General features: G+C 38.4%; 1 protein-coding gene across 2 annotated transcripts in view; it reads right to left on the bottom strand.

Annotated features, from left to right (window-relative positions):
* Nucleotides 1-25,230, bottom strand: part of rsrc1 (arginine/serine-rich coiled-coil 1) — a 124,060-nt gene that overhangs the window by 80,542 nt on the left and 18,288 nt on the right. For both annotated transcript variants that reach the window (XM_024277214.2, XM_024277215.2), the window contains exon 4: nucleotides 18,308-18,523. In XM_024277214.2, the coding sequence (XP_024132982.1) occupies nucleotides 18,308-18,523 (216 nt within the window). The remainder of the gene's footprint in view (nucleotides 1-18,307; nucleotides 18,524-25,230) is intronic.

Genomic DNA, 25,230 nt, shown 5'->3' with positions numbered 1-25,230 from the left:
AAAAAAAAAAAACAAGTAGGGCAAGGCCCACATCATGAATCACATAGGATACATGTATCATAAAAGATGGAATAAACTGCAATAAATGGATATCTTAAATGTTTACATACATGCTAAAACAATCTCATGGCAGCTGGAAGAACTTCAAATCTGACCAATCGGATCACATCATTGACCAATTGTATGGCACATTTTAGACATGGACCATTTGGAGTTTAATTGAAGTTATTATAGTTATAGTTTATAGTTATAGTTTATAGTTTATATTATATTTATAGTTAACTTCTATTTAAATAAATATGTTGTGTTTCCAATTAAATGGAAATGTATGTATTAGTTGCTTTTTGTTTTGCTATTTATTCATGAATCACATGTCATATCATGTTCATAATATTGACTGCTAATATCGCTCTTTTAAAGTTTTCCTCATATCGTGGAGCCCTAGTCCACATAGATGGCCTTCTAGAAATAACAGGCTCAAAAAAATGGTTAAAGGTCAAAATTGAAGTTGTTTGCGAGCCAAGTAAAGGACATTATCTCTCCAGTGTACCTGGATTTTCCCCAGCTTCTAGAAGTTAGAAGCCGGAGAAAGCATTGGGGTTCTGTCCTCTCGTTTTATCTATTCCACTATTCTTTATAACATATTTTTCATTTAGATCTTCATGCCTCTGTTTGTTTATGTGTCGTCCCTCTTTCCCACTCCCCTGCGGGGGGGACTATAGTTATAGAGTTAATTTGTAGAATTGTAAAGTTAATAAGTTAAGTCTTCTTCAACAGTCCTGGTACATCACTTGTCCATCCTGGGAAAGGACCCCACCATCATGTGGACATTTCTGAGGTTTCCTTTTTTCCCCCTCCTAGAATCTGTTTTTTAAGGATGTTTTTCTTACCGAGAAGGACAGTCTAAGAGCAGGGATGCCCAGTTTAGCTTAGTCTGTTTAGTTTGGTAAACAGCTATTGTTTATATTTTCATGACTGATTTTATGTTTTGGAGAATTATCGGTGTGAAGATCATTGAGACAACTGTGTTGTAAGATTGGGTTATATAAATAAAAATGAATTGAATTGAATTTATAATTGAGCCTCCTTGTGGTTAAATGTCCCAGCAATCTTACAAAGAATAATCACCTTAACCAACCCTTAGTAGGTTTGGATGCAACAGAGCAAATTACTGCAGATGTTGTGCCAATCTCTCTATCAAACCAATACATATTTGTTTAACAGCCATGGAACTCTGACAAGGGGCAACACTGGTATGGTCAGATACTCACTGGAAACAAGTCAGAGATTGCTGGCTTTGTGAACCCTTATATAGGGATCAAATGACCCTCCCAACAGCGTCTGTTCCCAAATGACCCTCAAAAAGAAATTGATGGGAACGTGTTTGGATGTTTTTTTTTCTCCAAATTCAACAAGTGTGCAGCTCATCTACAAACACCTGCATTGTTCCAGTGCAAAAATGGAAGAACTCAAATGGTATTCACAAGTAGTGAAGTGTATATCATCTATGAAACTCAAAAATGTGAACCACGAGCAGTTTTTAACAATTTACATAAAGGACACATAAAAATGTGCACTTTTACATCCACCCATCTGTAAAAACTCTTAGAAATACAGAGTTTTTGTCCAAAGCAAAAAAGCTGTATTTACATGATAGATTGATAGAGCTGAGGATATACAAGGTTTAGCAGAGAAGTCCAAGTGACTAAAAAGAGCTTCAAAGCCTGAACTTCTAATAGAGCAAACTACAGATGTTAAGTTTTCAAACATTCTCAAAGGGCACGATTAATCATAATTGGTTTGCATGTCAAGGACCTTAAAGGCAGAGAATTTGCGTGATTAACTTCAGGATTTGATCTCATGTTTCATGCCTTCCCCTCTCTCTTCCCTTTGAAAGAGCAACGAGCCAGGAAGACAGAGAGCCTGACAAAGACTGGTGAGTGAGCAAGGCAGGCCAGAGACAGAGAGTAATGTACTGTTGTTCCAGGAAACGGTAATTAGTTATCCGTGGTCAATTACGTAAAACTGGACAAACAAGTGCGAGTGTTAAAGTAAGCCTTGGCAAGATCAATACCAACCAATTTAACATGGTTGCTGGATCCATCACACTGACTACACACACACACAGTTTTATCCTAGCTTCTTTTTTGAACCTTCCTTGTGTTTTCCAACATTTTCAGCCAATCCCAGCTGTTCTCCTCACAGAGCCACGTTGCATTGCCAGTGCCCAAAGGCCTTTTCTATGTCTAGTTCTCTAATGAAGATTTTTTTAAGCTTCAGCCTCTCTCATCCCTTTTAGTCCATCACTCCTCACCTGTCAAATTGTGCTCTCCCAATCACAAGCTTGTCTGTCCTTCTCCTCTCTGTTCACAACCCCTTCCCCTCGCTAGCTGCCTCCCTCCCCATTCTTGCTAGCAGACAATTAATTATAGAAACCGGCACCAGATGAGTTGTCATCTGTGGTCAAGTTTCTAATAATCGCATTAAGTCTTCGCCCTCCCGTTTTTGTTACTCTCTTTAGCTGAACCACCTCACCCCCCAGCCCTTGACACAGTGGAGATGAATAACTTTAGTCAGTCAATAGAGGCGACAGAGGGACTTAAAATGCAGAGGTAGTCATTTGATTTCCAGCTAACAGAGCTGCCCATTAGACCGGCTCTCATCAGCCATGCATTACCTCTCAGACCTGCTGTCCTGAAAGTGAAAGCTTTAACCCACTACTTGCCAGTTTTACCGTGCAATAGCTTTAGTGGCACTCTGTCCTCTGGATATTGTCTCACATGCTGCAATAAGCAAACCATTCTCTTGAAGCAAGGCAATTTACTGGACTATAAAAGTAAAGTTATTCATAAATCAAAAGTACATTACAACTTCACGTGTGTAGTACTGTCCAAATATGGTTTTACACGACCCATTTCAGTACACGTACTCATTATAAAATAGGGTGAAAAAAATGTTACCCTCTTAATCTAAGACTCACATTGGCCTTTAATGAAATCTTTCAGAGAGTTGGGAGGAACCAGAATGCAACAGCGAAGGACGGACATGACACTGTGAAAAAGACATCATTCATCAGTTTGTGTGCGAGCCTGTGTTGGTGTGTGCGCCTATTTGCCCCAATTGCATGCCTTGTCAACTGTGTCATTGAGCATTCATATTTTCTTTGAGTGTAATAGAATGGCAGCTATATTATTAAAAAGTCAACTTGCTTTGGACATGCACACACACACACACACACACACACCTCCACTCAGATACAGTACACAAAGCACTAAAGCACAACCCACATCAGTGACATCTGCCTGTTTAACTGTTCGAAGGCGAAAGCTTGATTTCTGAGAACAGACACACACACAGCCCACACATACACATGCATAATAATACAGGGAGCGCAGCTTTCCCCCCAGGCCTGATTGCCATCTCCATAGCCCGTTTTAATACGGCTGCCAATTGAAATTGAAATTGTATTCTTGTATGTGCTATCAGAGCCACCTCTCAGGGTTTTATACAGCTAAGGAGGTTGAGGGGAGACACAAACACATGCACACTCAGACTGACAGGAAGGGATAATACAGGGGTAAGTCAGGGGCTGTCACTCTTGCATGCAAAACACATAAGAGGGAACAAAACGCAGACTTATCATTCCATGCTTTCTATGTAATTCCACACACAAGCGCTCACGCACACACACAAGGAGGCGTACATTTAGGAAAGCCCCTCTTTTTTGGAAAAGAAGGCGCCACTTCGACTTAATCCCAAAATGGTATAAGGGGCAAGGCAGTCCATTAAAAAAGAGACCAACACATTCTGAATGTTATGTTTCTCTGAGGTAGGGTGAAGTGCAGTTAATAATAAAAAAAAAAAGTTGGGAGAGCAGGAATAAAAGGGAAAGAAGCGTCTATGCTTGATCCTTCTGCTCTCTGAAATAGACTCACACCTGTTCATAAGAGGCACATATCTGGCTCCTGAACATGAGTGACAGCCAAATTAAACTACCTGAGGTTTTTTTGTCAAATCGACAGTTAATGGCAATAATTATATTTACTAAAGCTCCTCACTGTTTTACATGTATTCTGCAGTAAGTGTGCTAATTGTAAATGTATATATTTAACAATGTCACCAAAATGAACATGATAGATATAAAATAAAGCAAATATGAGCAAAAATTACATGTGGCCAACTTGTTTCAATACTAGGTCTGTGCTTATAATGACACAATCATAACTTTAAAAAAATAAAATAAAAATTTTACAATTAAGATCATCTTCATTTTTATTCTGACATACAAAATCAGACAGACTGATACAGAAACCTATTCTTAAGAACTGTTTAAAAAGCTAAACAAAACTTTTCTTTTTTCTCAGTTCATGTTTTTGTCACTTCCTATGCAAAATGGTCTTTCAGTGTAAACCTTAAACAGATGGAGGAAATTATCAGTAAGTTTCAAAACTGATAGCATTAACATAAAACACATTTTAATAATTTTAACATGTTAATTAATTGTGAGCTAAAATATATATATATATATTAACTAAGTCGAACAGTAATAATATTAATTTAAGAAAACTGAGCCTAAGCACAGACACTCACATCTGTGTCCTAATGATAAACCCCATCTCACTGCTGATGTTAACAGAATGCAAGGGCCAACTTTTAAAGAAATTTGACTTAATTTCAGTGTGAAACACGGAGTGAGAGCAGGACAAAGGCAGAGAGAGAAAAGCTAAAGGGAGACACGGGGAGCAATCAATTTCCCAACGGCTCCCTTCAATAGCCAGCGATCTTTTTCATACTCCCCAATTGTAAGCTCTCCTAATCAGAGAAATACCTCTCCATAATTGAAACTGAGACAATGACACTCCCCAACATTTTTGTCGGCTTCAGAACTATGCAGATTGCGGTAGTGGCGCACAAAGAATGAAGCCCCGCGCTATGAGGCAGAAGGGACGCCTGTGTTAAAATCACATGTGGAAATCTTTTGGCTCTGTTCGCGGCCCCAGAAAAACTGATGGGGAACAATGGCAGCCCGGCACAGCATCTGTCATGGCACAATATAAAAAGATGATCTTGGCACCAAATGGACACGCACACAAAAAAAGAAAGCGAATGCAGGAGAGAGGAAGGCGGCTGAATGGAGGGGAGGGGAAGAGGAGGGCCAGGCGATTGGGTAATTCATTTGCAAATCAGGCCCTGGTGCTCAGGTCTATTTCAAGCTGCCAGTGGGTGCCAGGAGTTAACAAGGTAATCAGTTTCAATCCTGCCCTTCAATTGTACATCACACTCTCATCCAGAGAATACACGGCCTTTCTATACGAGCAGAGGAGGGAAATATCAATCTGGCTCTCTTGCTGGCAGTACACACAACACACTTGCACACACACCTCAAGATATTTCCTTAAAATCTTGACTTTACACGGGTATAATAAGTTAAAATTAGGTTAGGAAAGAGGTGAACATTTTTTGTTTTAGCTTATAAAAAACATAATTTTTGACGAATCAAAAAACATTTAAAGGTCACTGATGATGTGATTTATTTACTAAAGTGAGTCTTGTGTTTAAAACTATTAATTTCTCAGCAAATGTTAATAATTAAAAAGGCTAAATATTCTACTTAGATTTTCTTCCTTTACGCTCATCGTCAGCCTCTCCTCCACATTACCAAATGAGATGGAAGCAGCAGGTACAATAGTGCTGTGAATCTGAAAGTGGTCCATGCAAAGTGGTAGAAAGAAAGCAGAGCCAAACCTGTTCTAATCCCCTCTTCCTCTCAGCATCCGTCTCTTTAGCCTGTGTCAGCTGTAACCGGCTGGCCTGAGAGGCAGTTAGTCCCCGTTAGTCCCTCATCTGCATAATCAATATGACAACCTTATTTTTCTGATGCAAACAGGATTTTACTGTTGAGCTTTATTTGTTGATGTGTGTGTGTGTGTGTTGAGTGGCCGGTCTGCTTGTGGCCAGCCTCAGTCATGGCCCTCTTTAGCCTTAATTAGATTAGATGCGATTATCCCGGCTCTACCTTACAAGTGTACAGGCGGGATAAACTGGCCACAAAGGCCAGCCTGTCAAACGCACCAGGCTGTGGGCTGCAGGTTATCAGGGTCCGGGGAGACACACTGCGCACATTGTTATTCATATCAATGACACACAGTTTGCTTCTGTGCCTTTCTCACTTCTTTCCTTCCCGAGGTATCAAACTGGCATAATCACTGACCAGCGTAAGTCAGTTTTTTATTCTCCCCTCTCTTTTTTTCAGTCCATCCATCAGAAAACAAAACAACAAGGCCCCAAGCACTTTGCAGTCTGGCCTTAAGGTGGAAACGTCAGGAGTGTGCTATTCTGTGTGTGACCTGCCTTCATTTTTGGCTGAAAAAGAAAAAAAAATGTGCCAAATGTAAAAGGAGAACCCAATTCTTACTTCAGAAAAAGCATTGCAAGTTTGACATGCAAAACACACAGGTCACCTAAAAGTAACTGTTCCATTGTGAAAATACACATCTAATCTAATAATTTGATCAGTTCCCAAAATGTAAGCACTGAATGTTACAGTTAAAAAATATTCAAATATAAATTTTCTAATAAAACAAGCATCTTACTGGCAAAGGAAAACTGGCATCAAAAGACTGCATTCATACACTGATAATTATGTATATTAGAAATTCTAACATCTCATTTGATTATACGTAAACATCTCACAAACACAAAGTCAGAATAAAGCAATTTTGCCTCTGAGCCAAAATGTGAATGTCCTAATACTGCTTCCCCAAACATTATTCAATCTGAGATAATATCTGATTGAAAAGTTAAGTTTTTTTTCGTCAAAAAGTCCACGACTTTTCCCAAAAATGCATTTTCTATGAGAATTTTTATCAATAAGAGTTGGGGGGGCTTTGCTGCAGTAGAAGCATTTTTTTGTTTTTTTCCATGTTGATTAGATACCATGGCTCACAATATTTCCATATTTCCTATTTGTGAAAAGATCCAGTGTATTAGGAACTGGAAATTAAATAAAACAGAAATGCAGGACTGTATTAAAATAATGAGTTTAGAAAAACATGAAAAATGCAGATGTAAATAGAAATTTACTGGTTTTGTAAAAAAAATAAAAAGAAATGCACATGAAAAGAGAAAACAATTATCTTACTTTTCACTAACTGCATTAGTTCGAAACATACAAATATTAAAATAACCAATAAAAGTACTGCAAGATTTGAGGAAACAACTACTGGATTATTTTGGATTTTTTTTTTTTTTTTTTTTTTTTTGCACAAAAGCTGAATATGGTCACCAGAAACTCTGAAACAGTTTGCTGCTTTTCTCACACAAAGAGAACCGATGGCTAATCAACTGTTAAGTGTTATATGAAAAGTGAGCAACAGCCTAAAGTATGTAATATGTAATTTTTTAAAAACTATTTTAAAGCAGTACTTTAAGACAAACATCTGTTCCTAACACTTGTTAGGAAACTTAAATGAGAAAAAGTTAGATGTTGTCTTTTGCGTATGTAGACAAATGTCTCCATTTGCTCATCAGAAAGTAAAACATTAAAATAGAAAGCAGGTTTCTGGCAATTAAAACTTTTTTGAACAAATGTCTACATCTGTCATCCAATCCAAGTATATGAATATAAAATTACTTCTCTAGACAGCGGGAGGGTTTTTTTTTTGTTTTTTTTACTTTGTTGAAACTGAAAAATCTTTTTAAAATTAATAACTGCAATTCAAACAAGCCAAATACCCAGTGACTTCAGCATTAATTCTCATACTAATATGCTCTTACTAATATTAGTGAAGAGCAATGTTTGAATATTTAAAAATTGTTCTACTGGATTTTTTTTTAGCAAACATTCTGAATGTGATCAGTAAAATAATGATTATTTTTACTATAAAGCCCAACCAGGAAGGCACCTACTTTATCAAAAGAGTCTACGTCGGAAGGTTTATAGCAAATAAGTCACAAAAGAGGAAGGTTGTGTAAGTGTGGGTCTGTGTGGCTGAACCAGGAAAAACTAGTGACCCAAAGTACAGCATCAGGGGAATGACAGAGCAGTGAGATGCCATAAATAAGCATAGGCGACGACTGAAAAATAGGTGCAAAATGAACAAAATGTTATTTCAGAGAATTACACTTCTGCTAAAATTATAGCAGAAGACACAGCCAAAAGGAGGCAGATATAACTGTAGTTGAACAACTATGTGTGCCAGCTCTTACAGTGACACAAATTAGGAATCCCTCTGGTCAAACATCAATTTGCAAAACCACTACACACATCAGAACTCTTTTGGCTTTGCCTCATTTCTAGAATAGAGAAAACTCTACAAATGTTTGTCGATTTCAAAGCTCCACAGAGGATGATTGTTATACGTACTTCCTCGGCAATGTTTACTTCTACATGAGTCATGGCTTCTCACTCTAGTTTACCCAGTTTGAGAGGTATTCTTGTAATGATTGCCATGGGGCGGGGGGGATATGGAGAGCTACATTTCTGTTTCTGAACAGCATGGGTCAAATTCATGACTAAAGGTTTTTCTTGAACTGAAAACTTGTTTCTGTTCAGTGTTAAATTTACTCGTATTTTAAAATAACCCCCCCCCCAAAAATGTCAGTCTGTGATGTATTCTCAGTCCGAATCCTTCTTATAAAGACTTTTGCCAACTCTTTCCTGTACAGCTGGAGCATATTTTCATAAAAAATCTCCTCTTTAAAATCTTTTCTTTACGGGATTTCTGCTTCCTCAAAACCAAAGTTGTTTCAAGATAGAGAAAGGAAAACACACAATATTCAAAGCATATTTTGATCATTTAACTCTTCCTAAACCTGAAGCTTGCCTGCTCATAACCTGGTGCATAAAACCTCATCTTCAACCTCCTCTGATCCGTAAATTAGAGCAGCCAGCCACTTCAGCAGCCGCCGCAATCACCTTCAACAGTGCCTGCAAAGACAGGACGGTAAAAAGAGGAGAGGAGAAAAGGAGGGAAAAAAGAGCAGAGGAGAAATAAAAGAGAGGAACGGGGTAATTGGATTGGGGGATCTTCTATTTGGCCGGGTCTGGTCTCTGTCATCACGCTCCAGGGCTGGCGTCTCTCAGTGCCTCCAGCAGGTCTCAAACACATCACCGCACAGACACTCACGCCGCCAAATAGACACGCACTGCTCCAAATGAGCAACTGCACTGACTCGCTGGCCACTTCAGGGGAGAGATTCTCCTGTGCACGGCTACAGCCTGCAGGGTGTTTTTACTCTCTTGTGTGTGAGTGTTTGCATATTCTCCTAACAACTCTCTAAATGGTTAAACAGATTACAGAGCTTGGTAAGTGGATTGTCACAGCTTTCTGTCACTCACTCAGAGTGTATCCCCTGTGATTCTAAGTGACCAGCTTTTCCTCACACTTAAAAAAAAAAAACTAATGAGGTTCTTTTATTATATCCAGCTACTCATTACTTTCTTATTAACTATAAATATTACTAATGTAATATTTTTTACCAAATTATTTCAGTTGTGTTTTTTTGCCATAAAAGTGCTATTGGTAGATTTTTGTTTCCTATTTGGCAGTTGCAAGCTCCTACAGTTTAATAAGTTTAATCTTCTTTTTAGATCAAAACTAGTTAGTTTTGATAGTTCAGATAGTCAGTAAGAGTTGTTTATTAAGCTCTGCAAATTGTATCAAAAAAACTTCTGTTTTAAAAAGGGATCGCAAAATCCTCAATTCATTCAGGGCATGCAATTTTAATTCAGTTTTAATAACTTTTAAATGCTAAAATCAAGATGAAACAAATCCAGTGAGAGCATAACAATACCTTTGAAGAAAAAAAAATATATGCACAATAAGTTGTCCTGCATCAAAAATAATTGTTTGTGGCTTCTTTTTGTAATATCAAGTGTATTTTCCACACTATTAGGTGCACCAATATAAAAGCAGTCCACCAACATTTTTGAACTTGTGACATATACAAGGTGCACTGAACTATAAGGCGCATAATTTTAATAATTAATAAATGCTTTCACAGCATCTCTACAACAGGCTACACATTAGCATATTCACTGTACCTGTAATTCACAACCTTGTTTACAATTCATTAAAAAACAGATTTATTCCACTAAAACAAATGTTACTGTGACTATGCAAACTCCCAACCTTGATAGTACTACGTAGCAAAAACACAGTCCAACACCGCTACACGTTAGTCATGTTAGCATATTTACAATAACACCCAACCTTTTTTGTAACTCATAGAAACTAACATTTTACTATATATTCATATATAAAGCGCTCCGAACTATAAGGCACACTGTCGTTTTTTGAAAAAAATTAAGGCTTTTAAGTGCGCCTTATACTTCAGAAAATAAGTTTGTTTTTTTTTTGGGGGGGGGGGGGGTGTTAAGTCATTTATTAACTCAGTTGATTATTACTTTTAAATAAACAAATAGAGAGCAGAAAAACTTTAGGTTTGAAATAAAATGTATTGCAAAAGCAATAAGTAAATGGTTTGTATTAAGAAGTCTTCAAAGAACATGAACTTATTATACCTTCCATATTTTTGAAACTACCTTGTCTGTATATGCAAATAAATCTTCTTTTAACATGCATCTCTTGAAGAGCAAAGCTAATTTATTTCTCAAATTCCTTTTCAAAGTTCATTTTTGAGATAGGAAAAACAAAATAACAGAATGACTACATACAGCCACAGGCTTACAAACACTGCAGCTGCACCCCTGTCGAGGCATGCATGTGTTTCACTTGTCTACTGAGAGTTGAGCGCAAGCATGAATGTTGTTCAATGTCCACTGCTTGTGTACAGACATCACTCTCATTTCTACCGTCCGGATTCTCATCTGCACTGAAACACAAAGGCACACATTCGCACTGGCTCAGTCTCACCCACATCTTCTTCTTGCTCCTGGCCACAAGGCTCCCCCCCTTGATGCACACACAAATAAAAAACACACTTACAGCTCATTGATTTAAGTCAATATGAGCGTATCCTAACCTACCAAGGACGGTGTTTGAAGTCTCTCTTACCTCCCCAGACCCACTCCCAGAGCCAGACACAGCCTTAAGTCCTGCAGTAGCGCACACAACACAACACAGCAGCCAGTGGTCCCATCCACACCACCCATACACATGCTCCCAAAAGGCAAAGATGCCGCCGCCGGCAGGGGCTACACAGACTAAGCATCAACTCACATAAAAACATACTTGCTTTCTCTGTGTATTATCAAAACTAATGAGCTGATAGATGTTCAACAGGGACAAAGAAGCAGACAATCATTTCCTCTGAGTGAGGCAAAGCAAGAGAAAATGAAAAGACCTAAGTGCAAATGTGTGCGTGTTTGTGTGTCGAGCTTTTGTTTTATTTTTCTTTCTGCCTCACAGCATCTGAGCTTGCAGAGGTTAAAACGAAGCTATGGAGCAAAGCTAACCACGCTGAGGCCTGCAGGTCCTTCTGGAACTCCTGCATCGAGGCTGGCCTCTCTTTAGCTTATCAGTGAAGACAGACGGTAATGAGAGGAGTTTTCCACACTTCGGAAGGAACAAAACTGCTATATAGAGGTTTTAAGCTTGTCAGGAGAAGATTATAGGAATCAAAATATATTATAAAATTACTGTTATACTGCTAATAAGTAATAACCCATCCTGTGGGGGAGGGGTGAGCTGCAGACAGCGCTGTACTCTGGAACTATTTGGTGATTTTACCCCCCAATCCAGCCGTTTAAAGTGTCAAGCAGGGAGCCATCGGGCGCCATTTTTAGGCCCAATCCAAATTGTTCCCTTCTCCTTTATCCTCCATTTGAAGGAGCTTGTGAAGGAAAAGTAGTGTCTAAAATATATTTTTTCATATCCTCCCCTCCAAGCGGGGTGATACAGACCCCTCTCTCACGAGGGGGTTTCGCATTGCGCTGTGCCATGGAGGACAAGCAAATTTCTTCACGTTGGTGCGTTCTGAAGCACAGACGTTTATATTTAATGTAAGTAATGACTTCTTGCTGTAGTATGACCTTTATAAAGTTATAAAACAGCTGTTGTTATGTGTATTAGAGCGCTTGAAGCTCGACAGGCGACTACTGGTGACGTCATCAAGCAAAAGTAAAGTACAAAAACAGAGACATTATTTTTCCATACCTCTCCGTTGGAGGGTTAAATGTAGGGGATGGGAGAAGGGAAGAATTTGGGTTGGGCTTTAGAGTCTTCAGTTTGACTCAGCCATGGATGTGAACTCACAATCGTCCAGTCTCAAAGGACACTCTACCACAAGGCCACTAAACTGGTTCTTAATTTTTGCTTATCTTGATTTATCCTCTTCTTACCCAGCGAAACATCTAGGTCCTTGAAACTATTAAAAACCCACTCCAATCCTCTTTTGATCTGTTGTAACAGTGTTCCTAGTGGTCTTGTAACCCTTGAGCTATCCAAGGTATGTTGACGTTGGGAATGAGGTCATCTAGACCCCACAAGACAATGCATTGAACTTTTCTTTTGAATTAGCTATGATTTTCACTGGTGTCCGTGGCAGACATTAAATCCTGTCCACCTTTGTCCATATTTGTCATGGTACGGATAATGTGTCAATGTAAGGATGGGGTTATCTGATTATGGCCTTTTTAGGCAAAAATAAAAAACCTTTGATGTTTTCTAGATTCTGCGGAGCGGTAAGAGTTCATTAGAAATTTGACTCTGAGTTGTGGGCGGGACAGATGGCGCGGAGAACCCTGCCCTTCCCCTTTCCCTATCCGTTACTGAGAACTCGGAGTAGGGAGGTCGTGGCCTGCCTGGCGTATTTTCTAATTTCAAATAAGTTCCTTTTCTTTCATGTACTTCTGACTCACAATGAATTCCATGAATAAAGAAATACACATAAATGCAGTTTTAAGCTCAATTTTCTTTATATACTGTATATACTCAATCATCAGAAAAATCCCACAAGAACATGAAAAAAATCAAAGACAATTTTCCCCTAAGTGGGTCTTTAAAAAAGTATTAAAATTTGTTTTTCCATTAATTTATTCATTCATAATGGAAAAGCAGAACTTTTGAAAAGTTGCTAATATTTTTAGCTTGACAGAGATAGTGCAACAATATTGTGCACAGAAATAAATATTTTGTGTAAAATCTTGGAAGGAAAAAAAAGTTTATTGCTTCTTTATTCTTAAAAGATTTGTTTTTGTCAATATACATTCAAAATTAGACTGTTTTTCTAGGTAACAACTATCTACTGACCTTTCTCACAAGTCAGACACAATCCCCATACACAAACACAAAATCCAACAATCACCCACTTACCCTTTGCCACCAGTGAAAGGCAACAAGATCTCTTAACAACAGCTCGTCTTTTTCAATAAATTTTGCATGAAAACATGCCGCTGGAGCACCAACTTGCCTGCTGTCACACTAGAGGAGTCTTAAATGTTTAATGACAACAACACCAAACACATGTGCGCACACTCAGAGTCAGTGTCAGGGTGCCGCTCTGAGGGGCCTCTCTTTCATCCTGACAGACACTATAAAGCTCCTGAGCCTCTTTTCCAACCCGCCCTGCCATCAGCATCACACCGCTGCACTCACCTCCCATCACTCAGCAAAGAATCCTGGATGCAAATGAGGTTGGAGTGTTATAGTATGTATGTGAACATGTGGCAAAATGAGGAAGATCAGGGCCTTATATAGACCCTGCCCCCATCCCTATTAAGAAAAAAAAGAAAATGACAAGGACTCTGGCAAAAGAAGGTATCCTGTCAAAGAAGAGACAAAGTTTAAAAAAAGATTTAGGGTTTAACATATTCCTGAGACATCTCAGTGTTTCGACATTTTTTTTTCTACCAAAAGTGCCTTTCTGCCTCTATAACAAAAGAAATTGTGTCGTATACGTTTTTAACTGTCATACATTTTTGTAAAGCTCAAAAGATAGAGCAGCAGTCATCCAGACATATCTATTAAAATTGAATGACATATCCCCAAAAATATATAAAAGGTCTGACCTAAACAGGGAACTGCCCCTACATGCTAATGAGACAATAGTTAATTGTATTAAGTCACATACATTGCGAGAAAATAAAGCCTTAAAGACATGGACATGTACAAGTTAACTTCCATATGGGTTCTTTGGGTTTTAGAATTGTTTTCGCCTGTGTAGGGTCATAGAGAGCTGCAGCCGCATCTTAAGGGGAGCGCATGTGTGTCTTGCAGTTCCCGTGAGGATTGCACAGCCATTTTAAGGAAGGTTATGAAAATGGAAATTTGTTGTATGAATGGTAAGTGTATTGTGAAGTTTTTGTAAGGACAATTTAAATTGACTCCACTTATGATGTACTGGTGGTGCTGTCATATGGTGCCCTTTTGGCACACTCTAGTCCAGGGGTGTCCAAAGTCAGTCCTCAAGGGCCGGCCTCCAGCTGCTTTACCAGAAACTCTGCCTTATCTGATTACCTGGATCAGGTGTGGTTGGCCAATAAGGAGCTTCAATGATTGGTTGGAATACATATAGGACAACGGCCCTCGAGGACCGACTTTGGACACCCCTGGTCTAGCCAATAATAACTACAGTGATATGAAAGTGCCCGTATGATGGTCACACAAGCAACACTGATTATCTAATATTAGAAATTCTAACAGTTGAGCTGCGTGCAAGGACCCCACACTTCCATTAATCAATTCCTCTTCTTCCGCTCATCCAAAACTGGCTCACCTGGGGCAACAGTCTATTCAAAGATACGTAGACTTCCCTCTCCTTGGCCACTTCCTCCAGCTCCTCTGGGGAGACCCCGAGACGTTCCAATGCTGGAGAGACCAAGTCTCTCCAGCATTGTACAAGGCGCCTGTGTCTCACCTACTTTAACCTTAATTACCCTTGCTTGTGGTTTTAGGTGTTCGCTAAGACCTGTTGCCCACAGCATGCCCTTAAAAAATGTGCATGAATGGATCACCAAGCAGTCTATATGACTTTTTCTATTTTCAGCAGACTACCCCCGTGCCCCATACAGGGGCTTATAAGGGCAGTTATGACTAAGGACTTAGACTTACTTGTTGGCCTTTTTTTTCCAACCGAAAACCTGGGGGTTTTCTTCATAAAGGTAGATTTAGGACTGATCAACACTGGACCTCGAGATCTACCACCCTACTCATTTTCCAGCGTTTCTGTACAAGGTTTGCTGTTTATTACTAATTAGGGAAAGCTGAAAAACAACCAGGGTGGTTGATCTTGAGAACCACGGTTGGACAGCCCCAAGACCTGATGATAACCATGTCTTATAACAGACGTTCCACTGATCCAGTGTTCATCTGCCTTGTTGTCTAACTGTTGCAGTTAACAGCTTAACTCCTTTGTCTTGTAACAGATGTTCCAGTGTTCTGTGTTTGTCTCCTTCCGGTCCACTCAGAACCCAATCAGTCATGGCAGATGGTTGCCTTTACCGAGTCTGGTTCTGCTGGAGGTTCCTACCTAATCTTTTGTTTACAGGGACTTCAGCCTGTTGCTACTTCCGTTCAGGGATTAAACCAAAAACCCTTCAGTGTAATCTGTTGGTCACTTATTGAAGCAACAAGTATAAAACAATCGGGTCTAAATGGGATAATGTGGACTGAATTGGATTAGGATAATCTAGAATGTTTAGAATGACTTGGATTTTAACAACAGCTCACATTGATATTTCTTGCTTTCCATCCCAAAAAGACGTTCAGCAACAGCTTTACAAAACTTAATATATCAAAAAGGGTATTAAACCCTAAATTCTTAAAAAAAATAAAAATAAAAAAAAACATTAAAAAAATGAACCATCTGTGCTTCTTTTTTGAAGATCCATCATAAAGATCACTAGTGGAAGCATGTGCTTGACCCAAAAATGAAAGCCTAGATGCCCCATGCCAATACCCTGACATGCATGTTTTCATGTGTTCAAAAGTTGTGGCTAAAGAAGTATGTCACCTTACATAGTGGGTCAGGTATACAGAGATGGTTCAGAATTATTAAGTCTTCAAAGACTAAAGCTAGATGGGAGGACAAATATAAGTGCAAAATATATAATAACACTTACAGTTAAAGATAGAAACACACATAAGCACAAACCAACAAACAAACGTGCACACTGACAAGTTAAAGCGGGGTCAGAGATGAAGAAAGAGATCCTATCAATGCTGAAGGATATTGAAGCCTTAATAAGAAAATAGATATAAGTCTGCTGGCCTTACATCTCAGTGTTGGCTTTATTTGTTTTTCTGATGCTAATCTAAGGAAAGCTATATGAGATAGCTTAAAATAAACACAACATTTGCTTTAGAAGCAGATCACTAAGCTGTATTTGTACAGAGGGAACTTAAGCTGCATAGCAGTAGATCAAAAAAGAGAAAATATGTTGATTTTATATAACTAGCAGAAAAAATAAGTTAATGTAATACAGAAAAAAGTTTAAAAAAAGAGCAAAACCTGTACAACTTATTAAATATGGTCTACTTATCTTGTTCAAGAATAAATTAAAAGTAATTCAATGTGTTTTCTAGGAAATCCATAATTTTATCTATTCACAGAATTTACTTAAAATCAAGCACAACATCTTCAGAGAGGAGGTCATATTAGATCTTAAGATCGAATTGAAAGAGGATTTTAGTGCATATTTTAAAATAAAACACTCAAAAAGCCGCCACGTAATGACTCATAGTGTATGAAATTACAATAATCACATGAAGTTATGACTTCATCACAATAATTTAAAACTTTTACTGGAAAATCTATAAAAATTCACAATGAATAAATAAGTTATTAATTTTTGTGTTTTCTGTTTCTTTATCTAGTGAATTTATTGATAAGTTAAGGGTAACTTAGTAAATAAAAAAACATTCCTGTTTTAATACTGTCAAGAAAGGATTTACTGTTCATCAAAAAGGAGCTTCACATCAGAGAACATTAGAACATTTTCCTGATTGAAGAATACATATAATAGTTTCATTTTTTCAACACATTCGAACAGTGTAGGAGCAGGCCATTATGTAATAAAAGAGCAATTAGGGAGTTATAGGCTTTCACAGTTGAACTTATCTATGTTTAAGAATATTGTCCTGCTGGAGGACACAAATGTGCTTTAGGTAATGAACTGATGAATGGACATTTTACTCTTGGAGTTCTGTTTTCATGGTTTTATCACTTATAGCAAGTCATAAAGATCAAAAGTTGTAACACAACCCAAAACTCCACACTGCAACCATCATTTTTTAAGACATCTTAATCAAAGTTGGTGGGACCTGCAGGTGTTATAATGATCCCTTAGGCTCCTTTAAGAGTTCCTCCATCAGTTGTTACTCTTTTGGAATTATTTCAGTAGTCCAGTCACCCCTGAGGAAGTTTAGCACTATTCTTTTAGGGTATTTCATGTTGTGAACTGTGTTTTCCACAGCAGTTCACTGGAGCTTTAAAAGTTGGTATGGCTTTATAACCCTTTCCAGACAGATAAATGTCAATACTTTTATTTCACAACCGTTCTTCTAATTCTTTGGATTTGTGATCATTGGGATCTTTTTAGACAGATTCTTTGCCTTCACATATCTGGTAAAGAAAACAAACTCAGCTCTGCAATAAAAAAGTAGTTATTTCATGATTTGACAAAAGGGCAAACATGGCAAAGGCTAAATGACCTCTTCAACCAAGCAGTATGTTCTAGTAAATATGACAGACTACATCTTGCTACCAGTAATAATAAAGGTCTGCATAACTACACTAGTGTTGGAGTCCTCTGAAGAATTTGAAGTAAAATGCCTCATTGTTAAAAAAAAAAATCTATTCTTTTAAATATGATGCTAGACTGCACTGTAATCTGCAAAACTGCAAAAGACGACAGTTTTCTTTTTTTAAGGCAATCGACCGCACAGCATTTTTCCATTTTTTTTTATATTGGCATGGGCAACAAAGACACCAGTGGTTCCATGATCTAGTTACGTTTCTAGACTTATTGCAGCAGGGCCCAGAGGGTGAAAGGAAATCAGACATCATCTACTGACCAAAACATTCTTTACGAACAGAACCTGCACAGCACTCTTACCTATCATCTATTTCTATCCCACTATAAAATTTTCTCTTATGGGAGGGCATTGCATCACATTACAAGGCCTAGGGAGCACAAACCTTGATTGCTGTGGAAAAAGAGGAAGAAAGGAAATGGTGGATTGATGGATGTAAAGATGGAGTGATTGATGACGGGCCAGAGAAGAGGACATTAGGCTCCATTTTAACATTCAAAAAACAATAATCGACAAGTTATATTTCCATGTGGATTTTAGATTGAGCTCTGCAATAGGTGTGTTTGTTAAAAAAAAAAAAACCCACTTACCCCTTCTTCTCCGTTTTGTCTTTACTCTTGTCCTTCTCTTTGTCCTTGTCCCGATCTCTTCCTTTATCCCGGTACTTGTCTTTCTCTTTCTCACGGTCCCGGCCCTTTCGTCTACTCCGGTCCTTCTCTCTGCTGCGACTGCGGCTCCTTTTGCGGCTCTGTACCGCTCGACGGCTGTCGTTCCTACTATGAGATCTTCGGTGGCGAGAATGAGACCTAAACAGATTAAAATAGGTGAGATAGTTTATCTTACATTCACTAAAGCAGTAGTAAATCTTGCTAAAGTTATTTTTTTCATCTCAAATAATACGAAAAGAATCAATAACTTAAAAGGTCAAACCAGGCATGAATCTTTCCAGGTTTATTGGGTGCTTCATTTTTGGTTTTAGGCAATTAATGTTTTTTCCTAATAAGATAATGGCCCAATATTACAAGTGTTTCAAAAGTCAAGCTAAAGATTCTGACTTTAAATTACAAAACTTGGCTTGCATCCACAGGATGAAACTCACTGGGATTAAATTCTCAGAGATTGGACCGATTCATCCTTCATTGGACAGGTTCAATAATGGTTATATACAAACCGATACACCATAAAACACACATACACACAGAGACAGTGCAGAAATTGACCCAATTAGAGGACCACTCAAAGGAACACCTGTCCTTTGTATTGATTCTGACAATGACCCTCTGGTCTCTAAAAGATTTAGAGAGGGAGATTACTTTGTTAGCTGTGACACACAAACATTAACTCTATGATTTAAACACCTGCAAAAAGAAAATTCAAAGTGTAACTTACAACTCAATGTGCTCTACTCATCTTGTCAACTTATTTACCTGTCACAACATACGACCGTAATAATGCAGACATGTCCACAAGGGTGTGCGTGGAGCATTCGACTTGTAGTGTGTGTGCACACGTGTGTATGTAAGGGAGGGTATGATCTGAGGCCCCAGAAGAAATCGGCAGCTAAGATGCCGTTATTTTCCATCATCTATCATTTTATTGATTTGTCTATAAAAACAGTCAAACCTACCGTCCAGGAGCTTTATTGCTTTCCCCCCTTTTATTAGTTTGCAGTTTGGGACATCCAGAGCTGTCTTTTTCCCAATAGAAAACTAATCATTTCCTTCAGACGCCTGTCACCTAGCAAACAGACAACACTCTGACAACTGTTGCAACCAATTAGGCGGTGGCAGTCCTGATCACTAGAGAGTCACTGTTGCACGGAATGGAATCTCAATGAACGAGGCTCACCAGGGTCCACTTTTAAAGGTCTGCAAAGAGATTTCAGCTATGGAGGCAAAAAGAAAAAAAACTTTACTTACTCCAAGTCATAAAAAGACTACTTTTTTAAGTGCTGAGAAAATAAATGTGCACAAGGTTTCAACCGACTTTGTTCGATTATTTTGATATAAAACAACATGCAAGAAATTCCTGTTAGGTAAAACACCACTGGAGTCCAGTTTAAAGAGTTGGTCCTCAATTAGCCTAAAGTTAAAGCTCTCTGCAGAAGTATCAAAATGTAACAGTTAGAACCAAAGCAGACTGGGTTTTATACTCTCTGATAAGTGTCAGGTTTTCTGCAACAAGTTGCTACTCATCAGAGAAGTCTAACAATTACATGCTGTCAATAAAGTCAGACAATTCAACAAATCCAGAAAAAAACATGTTTTCAGCAATAATTACAGTAATCACTAGGAATGAATGACATAACTGAGTTTAACACCCTACTGTTGTACGATTGAACCGAATTATGGGGAATTGTTTATCCCTACAGCATACGTTTCCATACGTTAACACTGGAAGTGTCAAATACGTGTTCTTTGACACCATACTTTGTATAAGTCAAATTAAAGGTTTTTCTTCACTGTTACTTGTTAATTAGCAAATAATAAGAATGTAACAATTCATTGAGAATCTGTAAAAAAAACTATTCAAACTAGTCAACATATTAATTGGGGCAGAAAATGTAAAAATCGTTTTTTCTCGGCCTGTACCTAAATTTAAAAAAATGCAGAGCAGATGACATTTCTTCTTGGAAGCTCGCTGTGAGAGTGCGCGCATCTGTGAGCCCGCCTGTGTGTGATTTAAAAAAAAAAATCTTAATTTAGTTTTTTGCTGTTTAGTAATACACAAATCATTTATTGAACTGAAACAAAACAGTAACCCAAAAATCAAGGTTTGGACCAAATTGCGAGAAAGTAAACAATTGCATCCCTTGCATAAAAAAAACATTTGAGCTTAATGCAATAAACTTGTTTTTTTTTTTTATTTTGTGAGCCAGTATTGGGTTCTTTAAATTTCATATACAGCTTCATTACATTCTACAAACAAATCAAAAAGAGACAGCCAACTGGAGAGATTTTCAAGTACAATCCCAGTGCAACATCTGATTCAGACATTGAGTTAAAGGTCTTTGAAGAGCGTTTGATTTATATTGTTTAATCCGATGTTTATTGGAGCGTTGATTTGACATGTCGAAAAATAACTTCTAATGGAAAAAAGGACAAGAAAATCATTGGCATTTTCCAGGTATGACGCGTCCAGGCAAGATAATCCATCAATGGCCTTAACAGACCCAGGAACAAATGAGTCTACGTGTTGACAATGTCTGCGTGTGTTGTAATCAGCAGTACATCAGAAAAAAATTCAACTTAGCAGCAATGTTCCAACCATAAGTTCTATATTTATAGCTTGGCCAACTGTGGCTAAAATCAGCAGATGCAAAAAAACACAATTTCACTATCCGCTGTATAGTTTTTAGTCTCCTTTTCCTTTCCCCCTCTGATGGCAGAGAAAACAGTCCACTTCTGGGGTGTGCAACAAATTAAATTTACTGTAGTTAATAGAGTGAGCCGATTCTGCTAAATGTCAATTTCCTGACCAAGTCCTTCCCCTTGGAGAATGATTAGCTAATTTGAGGCTGGGGATAAATGGGCTAATGCAGGACACACACAGATAAACAGTCACAGTTGGACCCCATTCCAAGCTCTTCCCCTGCTTTACATTTTATTGGCCTTATTATCTCCAGGGAAAATAGGTCCCCCTATGACCTAAACATATTTTCATTTCTAATAAAAGGCTCCTGGTTGCCCCCACGTGCCACGCTCCCCACCCCCACCTGCACACACACACACACCCCTCCATTCATTCCTCGTTTCATCATCCGATCCATTAAATCGGAGCCCTGCAATTGGCTGGGACCATTTTCCGGGAGAATTATCAATAGAGTAATTATGCTCCATGTTGGGAGCTGGGCTGAAGCTTATCGCCACTGACCCCCCCAGTGCGTGCTAGGATATGATCCCTCACCACAGCCCATTGGGGTAATTATGTGCACGGGTGTGAAGCAGGATGGTGTGTTACCTTTATCTGTATTCTATTTCTGCTTTCATTGAAAATTGGACATTAATGGCAGCTGAAAGATATCAACTTGTGTCAGATACAGGTGAGCGTCTCCTGACCCCCCAGACAAATCATTATTCATAATAGACTGTGTAGGGACAGGGGGCGCCTGAAAAAAAAAACAAAAAAGAGCCATCTCAGGTACTGTTGCTTTACCTTTATTTTACCATATGAGCTGCAGTGACGGACACAGGGATGTAATCTCCTCAGGGCGGACAACCAAGCAGATTTATTAGACCAAATGTTACCGATGATTAAGTAAAAGCTCTGCAGTTTTAACCATGTTTTAGGAGAAAGTGTTAAAATTGTTATCCAGACTTCCTGCCAAAGATAACTGGATTGATCTAAAAACCTTTGTTTTACAGTTTGCCTTGTCTTAATTCAAAAATACTCAGATGAGATTGTTTGGACATGTGGTCAGAAAGCCTTAGAGGCATTGTAGGCATGTCTAACTGGGTGGCAGTTTCAGAGTTCACATCTCTTGGCTGGTTTGGGGACACCTCTCTATCCTCTCAATTGGGACCAAGGGAGGTCTGGGGCATGAAGGTCTCACGGCCAGAACCACAGACGAAAGTGGGAGATAATGGACAAATGGTCATTATTTTAACTCATTTAAACTGCTGTATATTTATCACTAGTTTGTGCAAGTCTTTTTGTTACAGTCTATTCCTCTTAATCATTCATGATGGTAAAATCAGCATGTGTGCTAACCAAATATTCAGCAAACAAATTAAAAAATGTTGCGTATTTTAGCTAAATATTTTTGCATAATTTAATGTAGAAATCTTTATGCAAATGTTGCAAAGTTTTCAAGAAGCAGAGAGAACTACAGAAGCAGAAAAAAATGACATCCTTCAATCATTTTAACTTAAAAAAAAACAAATAAAAAAAACAAAAAGATAATTATATTTTACCCCTTATATAGGTTTTTACAGACAAATTTTGACATAAACCTTTTTAGAAAGCATAAAGCTAAATCAGTAAAATGAGGGAAAGGTATATATGCTTTAGCTTCAATGAAAGGTTCCGGTAAAACTAGAACACTGTTTTTTTTAATGAAGTTTTTGACAACAAATTGGAAATTTAGGACATAATACCATATTATGTTTTTTTTGGGTGACTGCTTAGTGTGTTTCGTAAGAAAACGTAACACAGAAATAATAAAAGTTAAAGAAAAAGACTATAACATAAAAAAAATACTATGTATACATTGGCTCTCCTCCCGTATTTGTACATACAACAAACAAAAAAGCTTGCCAATCAAATTTTCTTCTGAAAAGGATAGAGCCTAATGAAAATAAGACATCAATATTTGAAGAATTTCATTAATGCAATGTTTCCTGTTGAGTTATTTTCACTGACAGAAGCTTCATGTTCCAGTTAAAAGTCACTTTCTGCCATTTCAATGTGACTAAAAGCACCTTGAGTGAGCAATGTGCAGCTCCTGCTGCCAAAAGACGTGGAAAACAGCTGTTCCTGCCCGATGCTGCCTGCTGAATTGGAATGCAAATATGTTAACCATCCAGAATTTATTACTTTTGAGTGCTCTTCAAACGCAACGGCAGACACAAGTTTAATTTATGATATTCCTCTAATTATGAGAGCTGTTGAAATCATTTCCCAAGCTGCTTACTCCCTCCAAGCAGCCACATTATCTGTTCCCTCGGTTCACAGAACATACACACACACACTTAAACTCCGTCATCTACCATGAACGCCCACACAGAAACATAAATATACATACACGCTCTAAATAACACACAAGGAATCCTGCGAAGTGGTTGAATGTGAGCACAATTAACACAGCAAAGATAGAACGTGAAAGATTCTGAGAATGTTGTTTTTTTTCTTCGCTTCCCTCCGCCTCATAAAAGAAATGTTTAGATTTGTCATAATATTCAGTTTGCTTTTAATTTAGCAGCCGTCAACACAAACGTCTGCGATATGCGGCTTGGCTGTGAAGCCGAAATGAGACCCCATGCAGGCCACCCACTCACTACCTCCCCATACCCACCCCAAACGTATCCACACAAATTCAGCCACAAGCCACAAGGTCAAGTCATTTAGCAGAGTTCAAAGGCCTTCAAAGTCCCCTCAGATCTATCTGAACCCATGACGACCAGCCCATAATGAGAGAAAAGATGACTTTCAGTCAGATACGCGTTCCATGTGCTTGCATGCATGTGTGTATCACTTAATGCTGTCTGTGTTGAATACCCCGTCCTCTGTGGCTCATGTGCCTAGTGTCACTCAGCCTCCTCGTCGCAATCCTAAACTTGGCCGTCTGGTGTGCACCCACAACCTTTGACCTCCGTGCAGCCGCAGCTTGACATGACACCCATTAGCAGCTGGAGTAAAGAGGGCTGTGTGTCGGAGGGGGGGTGCCTTACCAGCTCACCCACTCAGTCCAGACGTGGGGTCAAGTGGAGGTCTCACTTCAACTAGGTGCTAACTTGCAAACTTGCTCACAGCCGCTCGCACATCTGAAACCCGCTTTTCGTCCCCAAGTTCCTTCCACCGCGGTGAGAAACTAACACTTTACAGAGTTGAGAGCGAGTTCTTTTGGCTGTCATATTTCTAAAGGAGGAAGAAAATGTGGAGTGCCTACCACATAAGGAAAAAATAGGTGAAGGACAGTTGGAGGTGAAGCAACATGAAATATATGTTTAGTAAAAATTGGGTTACTAAAAAGGAGAAGAAGTAACACAAAAAACACAGAAGTGGACATCAAGCTGGCTTCAATAAGCAGGTGTGCTCATAGACACTAGCTTACAACTCCGCCAGCATTCCCCCGTCGGGGGAAGATGTATTTTTCTGCCTTTTATATGCATGTATTTATGAAGTGGTAGGAGATCTGAGAGTCCTTAGAATAACAGCCTTTTATTGTTTAAATGTGGACAGCCCGGCCGCGTGTGCTTAAGTGATTTAGGAACCTCACAACTCCGGTATAAGAAAAATCATAAACGCTGAGACAAACCATGTGGGGAGACTGTAAAAGGTACTCCAGAAAGGGTGGACAAAAAGCAGACACGCATTCCCTTACTAAAGGGAAACTACACTTAATTAAACACCCAAGATGCAATTCGAGCAGCACCCTGTAAAAAAAATATCATGCTTTTAGTTTCATCTCTTGTTGAAGTTGCTTAACAGAATACAAGCGTCTTTAAAAAAAAAAAAAAAAAAAAAAAAGGCTTTGAGAATACTTTTTTATGAACTACTTTCTAGGTTGATTAAGGAAGAGAGTAAGAAATAAACAGAGAACTTAATAAACACAATGCTTAAATGCTTGAAAACCTTAAATAATTGGATTAATTGGATGACATCTGATTGAAGAATGCATGAAACCAGAAATCTTTATACATTAAACTGTTTAAAAACTGTTTAATTTGACACTGTTTATGTCTACAGAGACAAATCCGTGTTCACATACACACACAAAAAATACTTCCAACTTTTTAGAGGATCATTTTTATTCAATAATTCTGTTTTGCTTAATAGTAAGTTTTAATTTTTA

This window comes from Oryzias melastigma, linkage group LG13, assembly GCF_002922805.2.
Source record: "Oryzias melastigma strain HK-1 linkage group LG13, ASM292280v2, whole genome shotgun sequence".
Lineage (NCBI taxonomy): Eukaryota > Metazoa > Chordata > Actinopteri > Beloniformes > Adrianichthyidae > Oryzias > Oryzias melastigma.
This window is presented reverse-complemented; position numbering and strand designations above follow the sequence as displayed.